Source organism: Anopheles stephensi, chromosome 3 (assembly GCF_013141755.1).
Source record: "Anopheles stephensi strain Indian chromosome 3, UCI_ANSTEP_V1.0, whole genome shotgun sequence".
In the NCBI taxonomy this organism is placed as follows: Eukaryota; Metazoa; Arthropoda; class Insecta; order Diptera; family Culicidae; genus Anopheles; species Anopheles stephensi.
In genome coordinates, this window is record NC_050203.1 from 65,006,906 (window position 1) to 65,026,798 (window position 19,893).

Below are 19,893 nucleotides of genomic sequence, written 5' to 3' on the forward strand. Positions count from 1 at the left end.
TTTCAACAGTACGTCGTGGAACAACGGCACACCAACTAACTTAAGCGGTACCCCCTCCCTTCGCTCTCTTCTACTCAATCCTTAAACAACATTTTTATTCCATTCCGCGGATGATGCAGCTGTGTGTTTCCTGTTTCCACATTTAACATTGTGCACTATCATGTTATACATTATTCGTGTTTGTTTCGTTGTAGCTCGCCAAGCTACATATCACACGCCACTCGACCAACAATAGCTAAGTGTTCTATTCCATTCCAAAACAACAGATACCTCCTTCGGGAAGGTGTAAAGGTGAAGTTCAACCACGCACGACGGCTGTGTGTATTGCATTATTGGTTGTTGCCCTTGCCCCCTCGCTAGTAGTAGGAATGCATCGTGCAGTGCAGTGTTTAGGAGTTTAAAGTCACATTGCATTACAGGCTAATTGTGTGTTTGCGTTTGCAGGAATTACATTGGAGACAAAGAAAGAACCTTTAAAGAAGAATCATCGTGAATGCTTATTTTTAAAGAACTAACCGTCATTTTAGTAGTATTTGCATGTGGTTGCATCCGCTCGTGGCGAAGAACAAAACTATCACAATTCAATGCGTTCTATTTAGCTCAGGGCGAATCTCAGCTATCGTCATGCTCTCTGCTGTGCTTGGGTTCGTGGCGTAATGCCATCGAAATCTACTCGCTACATCGCTTCGTGGATCCTGTATCTGTAAGGCACGGTGATGTGTTTGCATTTTGCAACATTTTGCACACGTTTGCGCCAAAGTTTTGTTGTGTGTACCAAATCCGTTACGTTAGAACGTTACCAATTTCAAATAAGTGTAATGTAATAGTTATATTCATTAAACGCTCACGGTTACCATACATCTGACAACATATCACAAGACTCCGTCGTCGTGGGCCTGGGAGCTATACCTAGATGCAACTGCTGAACCATCTGCTTGCTAACTTCCTTTCACGTCCTAGCTGGGGTTTTTTTATGGAAGATATGCAAATTGTCCGTGTTGTACAGTTTGTGGTTCCTTCTGCCCTTCGAGAACGTTCAAATCTACGTGCTGGCTTTTTAGCTATGTAAGAAATAGTGTCCTTTGGGAAGGATTCAATATACTCCTGTCACTAACATCCGTTTGCGGCATTTATTACGTGGTGCAATAGGTACTACTATTATAGTTAAGAGATTACATGCTGCAACGCTATTTCCCCGACCAGACTCCCCAAGCCGGGAGCCAATGCCAATGGGAAAGGAATGACTGTAAATATATGTGTTTTAACAACGTGTTGAGAAGTTTGCTTCTTTCCTTTTTTTGATGGCTGTAACAAATCTGGTTCTGTTTTATTCCATTAAAAATAAGCTTTCACTCAAACCAACTGGTTTTTCTTTTTTTGAGGGAAAGAGCTACATAATATCTAGCGGAAACTGTTACTCGTCGCCATGAGACATGAGAGCGAGAGACACCAACAAACGGCATTGCTTTGCTAATTTGCTTCTGCTGCTACACGATACAATTGCACTTGGCGCAAAAACCAACACAAATCGCTCGCTCCGTCGGTACATTCCGTAGTGGACCGAACTGTACTCAGCGAAACTCTCGCGGACAAAGTCAGATCGGGAATCGTCACTAACGCACACGGGTACGTCACGCGCCAAATGGATCACAAAATGTTCGACTACAAATACTACTATCCACGCACACATTATCCACAATTAATATCCTAAAACAAACACCGTCACACGCACTTATAAGTTCGGAAGTTAAAAATGATGCTGGATGGCCAGGAAAAACAAACAAAACAAAAAGGTTTGAATCGGTTTGTAACCGTTAAAAACACGTACAACAACCAGGGGTAACAAAAAATTAAAATTGGATTAAATAAAAATCGAGCAAAAAAACAAACCGCAATTAAAACAAGCAACACTGCATCAATGTTGCATCCGGTAAAAACTGTGCACACCTTTAGAAGGTGTGAGAAGAAGAAACGGGGCTCCACATCTCGGGGCTGCTCATCCTTTGCCTCACAACCGACTTATCATGAGAGTTCGCCGATCGGTGCATTCTGCAGCCACAGCTCGTGGATGAAGTTGTACAGATTATCGCTCACGGCCACCTGTCACAGATAACGGAACGGAACGGGTGTAGTCGGAATCAATCGAGCGATGAGGAAACTTCCCCTTCGAAGCTTACCTTGTACGGGGTCGGATTCAGTGTCCGCTTGTGATCCTGGCGCAACGTCTTCAGCGATGCCTGCACACGTTCGCGCACCTCCTCGAGCGAGGGCAGCACCTGCGCTACCCGGCCCTCGGTCCAGTACACCCGGTACAGTGGTTCCACCTGCGTCGGGATGACGTACGCCCGCTTCGACTCCTGGAATGGATGGCGGCACAGCACCTTCTGGCCAACCTCGGGCGGATTTTCATCGACGCGCTGCAGCAGATCGATCAGCGCGTGCCCGTCCGCACCGTACAGCCGGAACACGTTCTTGCTGCCCGGCATCGTCACCTTGCCCACGTCCTGGCTCAGCTTGATGCGTGGCTGGTTGTTTATCTCCACCATTTTGTAGACGCAGCCGAGTGCTGGCTGACGCTGACATGTTACTGGGAACGAAAAATGGCACAATTAACACACTTACGCCAGTTCCACTCGTCTCAATTATTCACTCCTCTTACCCAGATGCGTTCCAATGCCGAAACAATCGATCTTGTGACCCTGTTCGTTCAGGCTCAGTATCGTATCCTCGTTGATGTCGTTCGACGCGACAATCGTCAGCTTGCTGAACCACGGCAGCTTGAAACGTTCCGCAATCCGCTCGAACGTTTCCCGCGCCAAACAGCTCAGGTACGCCAGATCGCCCGAATCGATGCGTATACCGATCGCCCGGTAACCCTGGTCGTTTAGCGCTAGTGCGACGGCACAGAAGTTCAGCAAACCACTCCTACGGAAATGGTGCCACCAAACAGAAGAAACAGAAACACCCATCGGTTGAGGCAAACAGGGCAGCAGCGATGGGGATTTGAAATAGAAGCTTTGCATTAGAACTACACTGCACAGATAGCCCAGCGAGCGGAAGGTTTGCGCAAGAGAAAGATAGTTAACATAGTTCGTAGATATAGGTTGAAAGAGGCGTTTGCCCAGCGCAAATATCGAAATGACCAATTAATAGGAAGGATACGTGGTTAGCACACACACACACAGAGGCGGTTAACGGTTAACAAATTTTGCGACGAAAATGAACGACTACAATGGTTAGGATGGATGGATGTCCTGTTAAACAATCTACTACAAAGCTACACATGCGGCACATTACTGCACTTCACACAACTAACGAAAGTGAGCCCTGATTGTGGGTGATGTGTTGCCCTATTGGATAATTTAACTATTCGCTTCGCTAAGGTGCTAACCTCGATAGGTGATGAAGGCCCGTCAGATCGTACAAGCTGACCAGTGCTACGTGGGACACAATTCTACAGATATCCGCAAGATGGCGCTCAAGCCAGCACGTCCGGCTAGTGAGATGTTTGGCGGATTACAATGATACAATTTTGTGGCAACAAATTATGTTCGAGAATTACAACAGGCAAAAAAGGCAATGAAAGGAAAGAAAAGAAAGAAAATGAGAGGAAAAATAAATTAAGTAAAGCACTACGCATAAGTATTACGCACACCGTACAAAAGGGAAAAATGTGTACAACATTATTTGAAGAATAATTAATTGGAAGATTAATTGTGTCTTTTTTCGGTAATAAACAATTATAAAATTAATTTAAAAAAATCCTTCTTCTTTTTCCTTGGCACTACAACCTCGAGAGGTCTTGGCCTGCCACCATTGCTGGCTTTCTGTGACTTAATGGGGAGACGGTCCGGATGGGATTTGAACCCCGGTCCTGCCTGCCATGTGAAGACCAGCGCCGTTATCGCCTCGGCCACAGGACTGCCCTCAAAAAACATACAGAGGATGGTAATTCATAAACGTCAGCGCAGCACAGACTTTATCGATTTGCGCAACCGAATAAGGAAAATTTGCACTTCGAACTTACAGACTTCAATTATTTGAATCGCGGCCACGTGGCATTATTGGTAAGCTTTAATGCAACAGCAAACCCTTGAATATGAGGAGGAAACAGCAGTTTCTGTTCAACTGCTGATTGTTCTGTTCTGATTCATTAGTGACGGCCCGGCCGTTATTGCTCTATGATTTTTTTAACCAATCAAATATCAAAATCCTTAACACATTTTTTTTTAATATTTTTGTCTAAAAGACATGACGAGAACTCCAATTCTTTATCAGGAAATACAATCCACTCTACTTGTCCCAGCGAACGACGAGATCTCGTGCTGATTGGATCTTCCTCTGTCAGCATAGCTAATGACGCGTACCCGAATAGGAGCACCAGACAGGTAAGTAATAAATTTGCGATCGTTCAAAGATAGAAATTTTTTACACCAGCTTAAGATCGTGGCCCACAAACAAAAGATCGTGTCCCAGACTTCTCTTCTTATACTTGATCACATGATCGTCTCTGAGCTATGCGCGCTTCGATCCATATGAAATTACACATTTCAATCAAATTGTTCTGTAAGTTTGCTTCAATTGTACATGTAATTTAACATTTGTAGTAACTAATTTTGCCAAAAAACAAAACCTCTACTTCCATCTGTGAAACATTTATGATACGATAGACGACCTGATGAAACTACACACAGCATGATAAAAGCATCCATCCAGCATTGCGAAAGTTGAAGCAGGGAAACGAAAAATCACAAACCACCATACATGAGTAGGTGCCCCCTAGCGCAACCAGGCACACTAAACACATCAACGATTATTCTGACACAAGCCATGCAGAGTGCTCTCTCGGACTGTGGAAGTATATGTACATTTCGATTTTCGAAAAGGAAAGAACTAAGATAATAGAAACAAAATAGAGGGAAAACCAATAAAACCAATAAGAGACAGATGGGACAGAATATGACAGGGGGAAATGGACGGGGTTCCAAGGGTTTCGTTTCCAGGCCGATTGTTACAGTAGTAAAGAATGTATAGAGCACAACAAGAGTTGAGAGTATTCATCAGGGACTCTAGCGTCTGGTGGACCTAATACAACGGAAAAGGGGATAAAGCTATGATATTTAAATTCAAATTGTCTGACAGGATTCAATGGAAGTTTTGGGTTTTTTTTTTCTTAGAAAATGGTCACGACCACCTTCAAACGTTCACAAACTATGCTGTCTGCTTCACATTCACTGTCTCGTTGGAAAGTCCTTCGCATTCGAATCTCGGATTTGGTTGCTAACGAATTTTGTACAACGATAACAAACGATAACCTGACACGTGGGACTCATGGAGTAATGAATAAATTTAACCTATAAATGATGTCACTTGCACTGCATTGCCTGCAATTTATCTTAATGTACATTACAGTACCAACAGCGCACACTTCGGTCAAGCTTTGCTTAAACATAGCACGCTCATGCAACTGTGCAGATAAGAAAATGGGTACTGGTAATTTGGTTAACAGCTGAAAGACAAATCTGAATTATTAACGTTAAAAATAACATACTAGTTAACAAATGTTAGCAAAAACCAATAACACAAAAAATAAACCGTAACCAGAGCTAACGTAAGCCTTCATAAAAAGAATGGAAACCCAGATTTTCAAATCTTAGTTCTGGTTTGAGTGTGTGTATGTCCTACTACGTCATATTAATAGAAAACGGTATTATGCATGCACAAACTCGTAAAGTTAATGAACATTTTGAGTGTGTATAGCTGCTGCTGCTGTGTGGTACATGTAGTGGTTTCGAATTTGATGAACGATCGGATGCTGATCGTGAGGGTCTAGCAATGCAAAAATCAAACTCAATCATTCATCAGTCACTTCAGTGCTCATCGATCATCAGCTGATTAGTTACACATCATCGTCCTACCCCAAGCTAAACAGGGGGGCCGAAGATACAAACGCGCACACACACACACCAAAAACCAAAATCTAAACTAACCGAAAAAAGGTTAAACACATTCAAACAATTTCCTCGATATGATGAGTCTCATGAAATGCGGGCAATGCGGGATGATAATGATGAAAGGGGACAGGCTCTTCATTAGTGTCCTTTCCTTTACTATCGGGTGGTCTGCGCTGCTTTGTGCCATTCATTACCTGAAGGACTTTCCAACGGACTTGAGGTGATGGATCATGGTGTTCAATGCTTCACAGTTCGCGCAACGGGTAATCTCATCCTCGCCTTCCGGAGCTTCAGTTTGATTCTGCGCCTCAAGCTCGGCCGCTTCCTCATCGTCCGCCTCTTTACGTACATTTTGATCCTCAATATCTTCATTGCCATTTTCATCGCTCTCCTTCACTATCACCAGCAGTTCGGTCTCTTCAACCGGTTCACATTCCTCATCTTCCACGGTAATGGACGGTGGTGGATCATGGCAGGAATCGTCCGGTACAGGCACCTCGTCATTTTCCTCCTCGTCCACAGTTTCCTCGCCGTGTGTCGCTTCGTCCTCCGCCACTTCCGCATGCTGAGCACAACGACTTTCCTCATCATCCGCACAGCACCCGTTACAACACTCTTCTTCCGGTATTTCCGGCAATGGGTTGCAAGAAACGACCGATGGACGCAGCGATTCCTCGTCTTCCAGATCGTGCAACCGACCGGCACACGTTGGATCGCACACCACACTATCGGTTGGATCGCACAGTTCCTCCGTTGCTTCGCCCGGAAATTTATCGCTGAACGCGTGACCGCACCGTTTGCAGTGCAGCAGGGCACGATTATAGAATAACAGTGAGCAAGAATAATGGTTGTGTGTTATAAGCGTGAGCTGACACCGAGGTTAGCTAAACCGAGAGATGATCAGATGTATTTTAATGCTCCAACGCACAGGGCACACACACAAAGGACACTCAGGACGAACGGAGGGGGCAATACCCGATCACCTTTTTACTCACAAACGATACGGCGGCACATGGTTTTTGTCATTCTGGCGTGAAATGCGCGCAGTGATGAATGATACACGGGTAAGGGGGTTAAGACATTATTTTGTACAACATTCTAAGCTTAACTTCCATTGAAACCACTGTCAAACAACTAGATCCGGCACGGAAAAATCGTACAATTTTAACCCTATTAGCAAACGGTCTACAGGGGGGGGGGCAAGAAACACACTATCTACCAACGGATTGGACTAACAGATTCACCGCCAAATTCTCGCTACACCCGCAAGACAACGCTACAGAGTATCACACAGCAAAAGAGGGAGGGAAGAAAAGAGTCTAACTAAAGCTTCACACTAATTTAGAACACAAATAAATCAATGTACAGAAAGGAAGAAAATAAATGACACAGAAACAAGTGGGATAAGAGAGGCAGAAGAAAAAAACTAAAGGTTCAGGATAGTAATACGAACGAAACCATAGACAGTACCAAACAAAACAAACGAAACATCATCCGAGAGAGTAGAGCCTAGAAGCGGAATACCTCTTGACATCGTACGTGTCGACTAGTGCCATAAACCCGTCCGGGAACGCGATCGCAAAGGACACCATGGCAGCCAGTTCGCCCTCGCTACTCTCGTCCGTGGAGACGTCCAGCACGCTCGCTATTGCCGCCCGATGTTCCATTGCCAGCTCCAGCAAATCGCGGGTAGTACCTGCACGAAACAGAGGAAACAGAGCCACCGCCGCCAAACAATGCCTATCAAACAATTCTTGCCACAACAGCCAGCAGCGTCGCCACTTACCATCTTCCTTGTGGAGGAGAACGCGCGTCTTCAGCTCGTCGATTCCGGTGAACGATGTGATGTACGCGTGGGCATGGGTACCCTTCACTGGAATGTTAAACAGCTTGCCGGCCAACACGTTCGATGTGCCATCGAAACCACCTGGAAATGGCGATGAGTGGCGAAATAGACAGAGCAACAATGAGAAATGGGGTTGTGGCAGTAGAAAATTCGATGAATCCTTTTCTCCACGCAAACATTGCTAGCGTAGAAGCGCGCTCTTGCAGTAGGAATGATAGAGTACACAAACGGGAAAGTTTATCAGGACAATCTGTGTTACTAACCCAGTTTAGCCTAACAAACTCCTTCTACGAGCAACTTCCACCGGTGGCGTGATCGGCTAATTTACAAATAGTTTGATTACTCATCATCGCTTCCAGGATAGCAGCAGGATGTAGGCGAGCGCATGACCCCGGATACTGAAGCACTACCGAGGTGAATAAAGCTGGGGCTCTTTATTCTTTCTACGCACGGTAACGCATCATTAAACTGCAACATCACTGCCAGTAACAGTAATGAACGCTGTAAAGGAAAATTATGGCACTTTCTGCCGCCTATCAACTTTCCAACAGTGAAACCAAAGCCCCCGCCGATCGAAACGGATATCATGGCATGAACATGAACATTTAGTTTATATGGTGATGTTATTGATCAATCTTTCCCACGAACCAACGCCAGCCAGCCAGCCAGCCAGCCACCAACTACCACGCAGGTGTGTTGCACACTCACTGGTGCCTTGGAAATGCCTCGTAATAGTTGGTGGTCTCCGTTCCCCGCCCGAACGAAAGCATTTCCAAAGGAAATGCAGCAGAGTTCTTTTCTTCTCCCGCGAACTCTTTATTTCAGTGAGGTATTTTCAGTGTGAGATAGCTGGGCTATGGAGTTTCCATTTATGCTTGCTTTTTATTTTTCCTTTTTGTTCTCAGCTTTACTGATGTTCGTCGCTTTCAAAGTCTGCAGTAATATTTAATTGCGTACTACATCTGAACGCCATTTAAATAAGCATAGGCAGCTTCTAGTCGTGCTATAAAAAATGAGTGCTGCATAACGTGACTATCAATTGGTGAATCACCCTCAGTTACCGTCTGGGTTACAAATTGATTAGCTTCAGCAAAAACGCGCATCGCTCGGTAATATCCATCACGACACACTTCGCACACGAAAGATCATTTATCGGGCATGAATATTCGTGTAGCGTAAACACATTTGTTTGCTATAATGTATGCTATAAAACATGCTTAATTCGCCATGAAATTTAACAGAGCTACAAGGAGTCTCAAATTTGAATCCTCTAGCGGACTTTAGTCTTCTAGCGTTCCGTGAACGACCGAAAGAGAAGGATTTTACTGGTTGGAACATCTGGTGTCATTCGCATAACATGACCAGCGAAGCTGACTCTAATTAATCTAGCCTAAACTAGTCACATAGGGCGTTTGTTGGGGGAAAAAAAGTCACGAAATCAATATTCTTTAATCGTTCATTTTTTTTTATTTTGTATTTTTTACTATAATTATAAATTTAAAGTGGGAAATAAAATAGATCATATACGGTTTCAATATAAAAAGGATAAAAATAAAAAAAATTGAAAAGTGTTTCATTTGTAATAATGTAATCTCGAAAACAATTAGGGCAAATTTTTAATATGATTAAGGAATTTTACAATTAGCTAGGCAAAAGGTCCATTTACATGGGCCGAAACCCTGTAACTACGGATAAAGAGCACTACCGACCAGGCGCCTCCATCAAGAACCTCCAGGCGCCTCCATCAAAATTGTATAAAAAATATAAAACAATTTAAACATGGAAGCTGACAATACGGCGCAGGCCATCATACTCAAATTATAAATAATTTAAACATGGAAATGCAGAATCAAACTGTCTACAAACTGGAATAGTAGAATAGTTGAATCGTTTTTAGATGAAAACTATGGTAGGGCTAAAAGACTCGAGAAGCCTTTTTTCTCCTTTACTGAATATCTATGCCCGGTAACAAGTAGCCATCGAAACAATATTCCGTAACCGTCCGAGAACGCCTTGTATGTTATAAGCCCGCTTGTCCTCCCCTTGTGCGACCGAAATTTAGTTAAATGCTCCCTTAACCAAAATGAATGATCAGGATAAGGGGAGAGGAGGAGGTTTTAATCGAATAATAAGCAATATTTCATTTGACCTTATTCAACCATTTTTAACCACACTGAAAGCACACTGTGAAGCTTTCGCAACGTGTACTGATGATAGAATGCATTTAGGCGTAAATCGTATAGTGATAAAAAAAATCGTCAGGGGCAGGGAGGCCTTTACGAGTCTTTTACCATGATAGGTCCTAACAATAAAAAAGACACATGTTTTATCTAATTTTATCCCCAAAATTTGTTCTACGCGGCCCATTGTGCAATTCTCCGAGACAGTGGGTAAGTAAGGAGTACATCATTGCGCTGATCTTCGTGATCTTCCACACATAGATGGACAAATTTCTTTCTTTATCATATCTTCCACTCGATCACATTCATGATAGATGTGAGCTCCAAAACTACTTACTAATGCAATCTCAGTCTCAACGGTTTTGTCTAAATTTTTAAACGTAAAAGTATTGCGAAACAAACGTCCGCAAGCATCGATACTACCCATCAAAACCTAACTCTTTCTCCGCAATGCTCCGATTTGCCACGGGTTCGGCAAAACCTACCGGTTCGATCGAGAACAATTTACGATCATGCAAATCTATGGCCAACCAACAGGCAATGCTGTCGTCAGCCGGTGGTGCTATTTATGATGCCGTATTTGTGCAACTCATAAAATCGCGTGTCATGTCAAAAGGGGCACGGGATCAAACAAATGGCCCAAGAGGAGCCACCCGGCAGATTTGTTTGTCCTCGCTACGCCTCGATTTATACGATTCGCATGTAACTGCTGCACCGAATAGTTCACAACCAAAGGGTTACGCGGTTGTACGGTTGAGAAATGATTGGTGCCGTCGCTGCCCAAGCAGTTACACATACACTAGGCCAAAGCACAATCGGCCGAAACACTTTATGGCATAGAGTAAAGCCAAGAAGACAAACACTAGAAGCACTAGAAGAGCATCAAACCAAAGTCCAGTCGATTCGGTGCGTTTCTTCGCAATTGTCAATAAAGTACTATTTATGTACAGAAAATGAAGAAACCCCTATGACTGGGCTGGGTTGAAGAAGCACCACCAGGTTCAATAGCAACCGCTCTTCTGTTGCCGATTCGCGATGGATCTTTCTTCGTCGGAAGCATGGAACGAACTGAAACCGTAAAGCAAGAATCCTTTATTTGTTTGGACCTGTGGTGAAATTCTATACCACTCCATGGGCTGAGGAAACACGAACTAATGAGATTTTAATTTCTTTGTCAACATCCTGTACATCCTTTCCATGCTCCGGAATAGTTGGTCGACCTTTTTTAACCATACACCCGGTATGAGAAGGTCTTGATGAGCAAAAAGGTTCACAACCAACATTAATTGTGCGTGGTGACGCAGTTTCGGGCTGTTCCTAGAATAGAACGCACACATCATTTTTCGGTGAAATAGAAAACCACACCACGAAATAATAATCATGCTCGAGCAGTTTTCGGTAATGCCACCATGTTCATCACTTCAAGAAATCTTGCCTTCAGGAATATTTCTGCCAGATTCCAAATTTTTAACCGTCTACCTTTGCTTCCAGTGGAAATGAGCCCAACTGCGATCATTCTGGCACTGCTGTTTTCGATCTACATCCATCCTATGCGATCGCACCAGCTGGACCATAGCGATTGCCCATCGATACAGGCGGCATCGGACGTGCGGGACGTGAATCGAGATTTCTTCCACCTGAAGGCATGGTACGTTTACGCACACACCAACCCCCATCCGGACTACCTGTCCTTGTTTCACCTGCCGTCCGGCGTAACGCCATCGTCGCACTGTCTGCGACTGTTTAGTGAGAAGCTGCGCGGCCTAGTACTGTTACGGTACGTTTGTGCCGACAGCAGGGAACTGCACCGGATCACGCTTTACAACGACGACACAAGCACGGAAGCGTACCAGCAAACGCACAGCTTCAAAAATCTCTACCGAATGTATCGACGGTTCAGCGAGGCCCGTGTGCTGGCGACCGATAGCGATACGTACGTAGTGTTTTACGGCTGTCAAAAGGTGCGAAGCAAAGGGCTCGTTGGGTTAATGTTTCTGGTGCGTACGGATGTGTACGACCGATTCGTTCCGCCACCGGGCCTGATTCAGCTGTTGTGGCAAAAGCTTCACTTCAATGTAACACTGCACCACCAACAGCAGCAAACCGATCAGGAGTGTGACTGTGTTGGTGCGATCAGGGAAACGTACAGGCAGGTGCTGGAAGGATATTACAAGGAACAGGCGAAGGAAAAGCTGCGCGAACGTATTAAAACACAGTTCGGTATTGGGATTCGAAACTTTTTCATGTGTGTGTTTTCCTTCATGCTGTGGCTGCTCGGTATGAACAAGCTGCTCGATACGTACGTATTTGGGTTGAAATATTGAACTTGGTCGCGTGTGCTAGTGGCATTCGTGGACTAGATGTATAGGCGCTTATAGTAAAGGTATATATAATGTAGAATAGAAATTCTTTTTTTAAATAAAAAGTATCACAAAACTTGTTTTTACTTGTTCCCAGCTTTCCTTTGATTTAACGGTTTCCTAACAATTTTTGAATTTATCACACAATTTATTGGCAGTTTCCTAGGATGTTTTGAATCCATCGCACAGTTTTTTAACGATTTGACGGTTTTTTGAGTAAAAAAAAAATACTTGGATAAGATGAATCCCCAGAACAATTTGAGAGAATAATTTTAGCTGCTAAAAAATTTGCTGATCGTTCAAATAGTTGCACCATCCAAATAGATTGATCTTCTGCTTTATGCCTGCTCCTACTATTTAACTCTACGGCACTTAGGACAGTTGACACATAACAACGATGCAAACGGTCGGTATACGTCGGGGGAAGTATTGAAATTCTATTTTTAAAATATTATTAAATAAATAGACATATGATTGACACGACACGGCTACAATGCCGCTATTAGAGCTGGTCCTTTTGTAGCGTGTGGATGTTTTGTTACGCCTCAAGAATCAAATGCACTTTTCCGTTTGACATTGCACCTCGGTTCGCTTATCAAGGTTACCGATCGTTTCCATCGCTGACATTGACTGCAAGTTCGATATTATGCTAAACGAATGCCGTGCCGTAAGTAATGCAGCCGGGCAAAAATGCGCATGAAAGGTCGGCGCACAGTATACATTCTGTTCGGTTGGGAAATATCTACTCCAGTTTAGGGCACCCTTGATCACAACACAATGAACAGGGAGGCCTAGCCCTCGACGTTTTGTTTATCCCCCACCGCCCCCGTTACCACACACCCGCTGGGAATGCGAAACATTCAAACAATCAAAACTGTATCAGCAAAAGCGTCACCAGCTAAACAAACTTTGGTGAGGCCGCACGCGCACCGGGGCGCTGCGAGGGAACGATTTGATACAACACCACCCTTGGCGGGCGGCAGCAAGCCCCTTAGTTTTGATTGGTGAGAACTTTTAAACTAGTTCCCGTACCGGAACGGCAACAACGGCAGGGGCCCATGCTTCCTGCTTTTGACACATTGCCAAGGTTACACCGAATGCAGCACTACCTCGAGGGCTTCGTGTAAAAGGGCGCCAACAAACACGACCCCCGCTCGTAAGACGCGCTGCTTCAACGTTGAACCGCGTACAGCGTGTTCCAGAACCGGAATCGTGGTTAAACCCGCCGGTGAACCTCCCAACAAACACTTTCCCTTTTTGCCTCCAAACATTATGACACGTGAATGGTTCGTTAGATCGCGTGCTGCGCAAAATTCAACATACAAAAGCAAATTTCCAGTTTCCAGGGCAAGAGGGACAGCCCTGAACCTATAGGGAAACTTCAGGTGCAGGCCGAAGAACGGTTTCACACGCCCAATCTTACATCACACAGTTTCTTACGATCGTTCGGGGGAGTTTTTGCTCCCATTGGCTTACCTATGTAGGAATATTTGGACGCGGAAAGTCCTCCGTCCGGACCCTGCGCTCGGCGCAATCCAAACTCGAGCAGGTGTATATGCTTCCCGGCGACCATACGATAGCGAGCGGCATTTGTAGCCATTAAACTGCAACAAACAAGATTGATGGAAGGTAAGGAAACGCTTCAGAAAGTTTGCACCAACCAGCACTGCGATCAAACGGGATAAATACTTCCCACCCGTGCCGCGCCCGATATCTTACCTTGCATAATTCACCAGTGTCAAGAGAGTGGTTTCAAGCAGCTGTACTATGATCAACGGCCCGGCCACTTTGATCAAGGGAACTCTGGAGAACAGGGGAAAAAGGAGTAAAGAAACTTATTATTCAATCGCTTACACACATTATCACTGTCGGGCTCTTACCTTGGAAATGCAACCGATCCCTCCTCGATTGCGTACAAGGTGACGTCCTTAGCCGTGAGTTGCGCCAAATAATCGAAAAACTCGTCCTCGATGCCTTGGGGCAGGGCATGTTTCAGATATTCGATGTCTGGCGATAGGAAACGAAGGCAACACAATAAAAAGGTTAGTAAAATGTTGAACATCCCCCTCCCTCTCTTCGCTACCTGAACGTACCTGTTTCGGAGTAGTGGAAACTGTCGAGAAACTTCAGACACTCCTCCAGCCCGGCGAAGATCGTAAACTCGCCTTGAAAGGGGTTCGTGCGGAAGAACAGATCGAACACGGCATGATCGTCGATTTTGCCCGACTTCCAGTACGCATAAGCCATCGTTATTTGATACAGATCTGGGAAAAAAATGAAGTAAGAACAATTTTGTTATGAGTTGTACGGTTTTTTACAATATTTAAAAAAAGGTCATATAAGTATGATGTTACCATGAAAGTTTTCACATGTTGGCGCTTAAACAGAACTTCAAAGATCAAGAAACAGTTCTCGATTCTTCGAGTGCAATCTCATAATTGTAGAATTCATAATTGTACGTTTGCTAATTATTGTGTTTGTCACCTATGTTTTATGATCGACCACACTAACACTACACACTATAGTTGCCAAAAACAAATCAATGGGTGAAATCGAACCAAACACTCCTTTTTATTAGCCATTAAATTCATCGATATTAATTTTGATATTAAGTTTGTAATTTTTTTTTCCGTCAAATTCTTCACCAATTGGCGATACTACTCTTTTCAAGTCATAAATTCAATTGGTACGAGTAGTTTTGAGGCGCTAAGATGCCACTGATTGTTGTCTACTGTAATTTAAATAGCTCGGGCACTCCCATTTTACGCTTTTTTAGTAGGATTTAGTATCAAGACAGTACTGTTACGGTGCCAGTTGACAATAATCCCCAAATTGTATCTGCACCCCTACTTCTTGTAATGTAGATGTAGATGTTGTAGAGGATCCCATGAATCAACTGCTTAAATGATCGTCTTAGGACAATTTATTTTTCTCATACAAGATTACCGCCTAGCGAAACACCAATATTTGAATAATAAATTAAAATCTTAAGTTGACGCTTTCCTTTGTACAACATCAAATGTCCTTTTAACATTCGACGATACGCGTGAAACTAAGATGTTTTATGGTTTTGAATACTTTGAAGTAATTTTGTACCAACTATATGATCTATCGGGACTTCGTCCAATTAACGGTTCTGGATGTATCTTCTTGCTGGTTTCTTTATTTACATGTTGGTAACAAAATATTTAAATATTTTACCTTTTACAACAATAAATTTAAGGAAAGCAATTAGGAGTGAAGGGGTATAGAAAATAATAACACACATTTAAGATAGACAAGTTTTTGTAGTTTATCCTACCAACCAAATGCTGTCAGAATTGTATATTACTCCTTTTTGATTCGTCTTACTTTGTAAGACACTATAAAGCAATAATTATAACAAAAAATAGTTTGTAATAGAATATTCATAACAATTGAAATTAATAAGTAAATAAAAAAATACAATAAATTATTAAGAAGACTTATGATCCGAAAGGTTTATTAAATTTTTTTGTGTTTAATTTATTTACTTATTGCTATGCTAGTTTATTAATAATCCTCCTAATCTGCAGACCGCGAAGAGCAACCCCCTTAAAGCAGCTCCTAACTAAGCATTGGCATGGTAAATGCAACAAACGCCAACGATTACCTCACAGTTAACGCCACTTGTACAGTGATGACGTAAGCCTATCGTTATATACGAGTTTTAAGCAGTCTCCAGCAATACATACATTCATTAAAATACAAACAAAAATTGATTTTCCATCAACTCAACCCAAACTCAAAAGTCGTGATAGTTGATGATAAATCTAGGCTGACTGCACTCCTAGCGAAATGATGCAATATTCCGTAAATAAAAATCTCACTTTATTGCAATAAGTCACACCGCAATCTTTCCACAATGTTTCAGAAGAATGCATTTCACACACTACACACACGTACAGTCGTTTACACAAACGTACGTAGATTGTAGATTTAAGAAGAGCATTTACTGACCCTCGAAGCATCCCGCAGGTTACCAACCGATCCCATCCAGACAAGGGAAAACAAAGGCCAACAAATGACGATAGTGACAGACTTTCAAGCAGAGACCGCTTCCTTCTCATCTTATCAGTAGTGTTTAACAAACATCATATCAACCTCGGGCGCAACAGATGCAACGGAGTCTTCTAGGCCGTGAAGCTACATAAACACTCTCGACGCAAGATTATGGGTGATTGTTTTATAATGATGGATATGCACCACCAAACGCAAGATAAGCCTGATAACGCATCTAATGATAAACGGTGCGTAAAGCTAATATTAACCTGACGACCCCGAAAGGCACGTAAGAATGGCTGGGTCCATCAATTTGATTGACTCCACCCAGCTTTTGCTCCTCGAGATAGTCGTGATATAATTTTATAAATGACGTTTCACCGTATGCTTTGAACCTTATCGGAATGGGGTGAAAAAGAGGCATTCGTAAGAGATAAATATAAAAAAATAAGTTTTCCATCTTTAGATTTTGATTCGTAATGAGATTATGTGTTGAATCATGTTACATCATGCAATGTGCTTCGCTTTTAGATCAGTAAAATTTTCTATAACTACGCTTTGTCCTGATTAAATACTGAACTTATCTATTCAAGATTGCCTTATTTTTTTCAATATTAAATTACAGAGAGTTCAGTATCAACAAAAATTCTGTAAGTTTAAAGCACTTCACCCACAAGATTTGTATAAAAAATCCTGCCTATAAAAACTCTTTCAGTGATTAGGATAATTTCTTCTCTACTGTACGTCTACCAGCTAGCCAAGTTCGCCTTCATATTAATTAAGATAAGATGTGTCAATAAGATGCCCCAACTTGGTAATCATTTTCCCTGGAATGTATGTCACAATTTTTGAGACTCGCCAAACCTAGTTTTGGTTCGAAAAACTCCAGACAAGACATTGAAAAAAGTTGGCAGCAGTGGACAGTTACAAAGATATCTTCTTAATCCTTGAAAATTGTTGAACTATTCAAAAGCTCCATATCGATTGAAGATTTCCATTTATTGGAGATACACCCTTCATAATATTTACCAGAAAAAGGGAATTTTCTCAGCATTGGACGTATAATTAGTTGCTGATTCATATAAAAAAAAAACAATTAAAACCCCCTCTGTTCTCTGGAAATCTGAATAGGTTCATTCCAAAGTTTTTTTTGTAGAAATTACAAACATTTTACTTAAGAGCCTTGCACCAAAAAACCCTTAGCTATCCAAGGGTTTCATTCAACCAAGGCTATGTTCAAGAAAATACCAGTATAACAACGTGGATATATATAATTTAGCTTACCAGACTTAGTGATACGATAGTCAACACTACTTCAGTAAAGAGAACTCACTACCTTCAGTCCATACAAGTACTTCCATGTTTAAAACAAGATTGAAATAAAACAAGATGTCAAAATCGCTTACTGTTTTAAACATGAAGACACGTGTTATATGGACTGAAAAACATTGTGTGACCGTGTAGCTCAAAAATGCCGCCGACGTATAGGCAAGAAACATTCTGTTTACAAACAACCGTCGTCTTGCGTCCACCCGGTACGCTATCCGTTTTTCGAATCTCGTGCCAAAAAGTAGCACGCGGTCTCGAAATCCTGCAAACCATCGAACACGGATCGTGGACCGGTAGTTGGTGACAATCATAGTAGCTTACACTCGCAGACGTAGTAGTAGTAATAGTAGTGGTGGTAGTACAACTGCTTGATGAGCGTACACGTTCTCATGAATGAAAGAAATCGAAAGTACACCGCAACCACCCCATCATAGCAGGCTGGGATGGATGGGAAATCAATTCAGCACCACCTCCGGACCACATTTCCACTGTCTGCTGCACGTGTCCTTCGTACAGGTGGTGTCCGTATGATCCGCCGATTGCGGTAAGTAGTAGTGTGAAAAGCGAATTGACTGGGACAGTGAGAGTGCTCTACTTCGAAAGATCGTCATAAATGCATTAGTAGTACAAGCGCGCCCTTTTTTGCGCGTTTAAATCATAATTAGCATAACAAAAAACCATACACGCACACACACATAAAAGCATCACCTGCTCACTCCCATGTATTTACCTGTCAAAAGAGGCTGCACGACGCTGTTATGATAGTGGCGATTCCAACTGTTGCGACCAGCGGCAAACGCGCTGTCCTCGGACAGTTCGCGGTTTAACGAGGACATCTTCTTGCTCTCCCGCTTTGCTTGCGGTGCACTTTCGCTAGACTTTTTGTGTTGACTGCTACCGCGTATCGCCTGTCTCGCGCGTTGCTGGGAGGAAGATTAGACCGTTCTTCGATCGAGTTTGACCTCAGTCGCGTAAGTGATTACGGCGGAGCGCGATAGACGCGACAGGCAGACTCACGGAAATCCACACGCACACACAAAATCTGTCTTTACACGGTCACACAACCGTACGCACTGCACAGCCCGCGGCTGAAATTCGGCGCACCGCAGCTCGCGCTCGCTCTCGTCACAAAACACGGATAAACACAACACGATCTCAGTGACACAATGTTTCACGCGGGGTTTCTTATTTTATAATACACGCGCGAGCGTGTAACGCAAAACGGGTGGACGACGGCGGACTGGGCGCGGGCAGATCTCGAGGTGAATGGTGAAGTCACGCGCCTCTTCAACCGATAGCCAGACTGCTTGTGTTTTAAACGCTTGTTGTCCAGTTTTTAAGAGCAACTACTGAATGAACGTGAAAATTGTAAACAGAAAACACTCGCGTGTAAAAGTATGACCGCCAAAAACAAGAGCTCACGGTGAGCGTATGAGTCTGCTGCTGGCTGTGGTGAGCATTAAAGAGTCACTTCCAATCTGCTGCTGAAGTAGGCTGAAACCCTTTCACGATTCCGTTCGAAGGCAGCTCAAACTGGGACGGACACCTTCCGCAACTCCGGGAAAGGCAATCACGACCTTTGCGGTGGAAAAATAGAATAGAATTGAATGGGACGACCGAACGCGGTTCTCTGAACAGCAGGAGAATCGCACCACGCTACACGCACACTACGATGCGTGACAACCGGTTGTGGTGTTGTGTTGGTGCCGTCGAACGTAAATATACCGTTGGCCGACTGTGAAGGCTCGGTTGGTAGGCTGAAATGGGCTGGGTTTTTCGTCTACTTTTGCACCGAATTACAAGGAGCACATATAATTATAAAACAAAATACCATTGTATCTGATCCTTAAACTCAGTATGTGGTGCTACTATATTTTTTTTATAATTTTCAGCCTACTTCACAGCAGTCGGCTCTTCATGAAGGTACTTTGAAGGACAAGCGTACCCAAGGAACAGTTTTACGTTGGACAAATCGAAAGAATCGCCCAAGTACAAATGCCTAGACGCCGCAGGGCTGTCACACTTTGAATTGCACTGAGAGCACGGTGCAATGTAAAATAACCAATTCATGATTTTGAGCAATATTTGCTTGGTTGTAACCGTTTTTCACCTTGAGAAGATGCAAAAATGTTCCTCTTCTCATTCTTTTGCTCTATAGGATTCTAGAGGAGATTATTTTTACCTGTAGTTGGATAACCAGCACA

General features: G+C 43.2%; 1 protein-coding gene across 3 annotated transcripts; it reads right to left on the reverse strand.

Annotated features, from left to right (window-relative positions):
- Positions 1-40: 40 nt before the first annotated feature.
- On the reverse strand, positions 41-19,353 carry LOC118511676 (nicotinate phosphoribosyltransferase). 3 transcript variants are annotated; one of them, XM_036055037.1, is made up of 11 exons: positions 18,420-19,353; positions 14,434-14,604; positions 14,221-14,347; positions 14,060-14,143; positions 13,817-13,944; positions 7,741-7,881; positions 7,479-7,650; positions 6,149-6,730; positions 2,660-2,925; positions 2,178-2,587; positions 41-2,100 (listed from the first exon to the last, which is right to left on the reverse strand). In XM_036055037.1, exons 1-11 carry the CDS (start codon positions 18,523-18,525, stop codon positions 2,023-2,025), a joined length of 2,265 nt encoding a protein of 754 aa, XP_035910930.1. In that variant the 5' UTR covers positions 18,526-19,353; the 3' UTR covers positions 41-2,022. The 3 variants fall into 3 exon arrangements, with proteins under 3 accessions (XP_035910930.1, XP_035910931.1, XP_035910932.1); XM_036055038.1 differs by lacking the exon at positions 6,149-6,730 and adding an exon at positions 3,392-3,496 and having other exon boundaries at positions 18,420-19,350; XM_036055039.1 differs by lacking the exon at positions 6,149-6,730 and having other exon boundaries at positions 18,420-19,347.
- Positions 19,354-19,893: the final 540 nt, after the last annotated feature.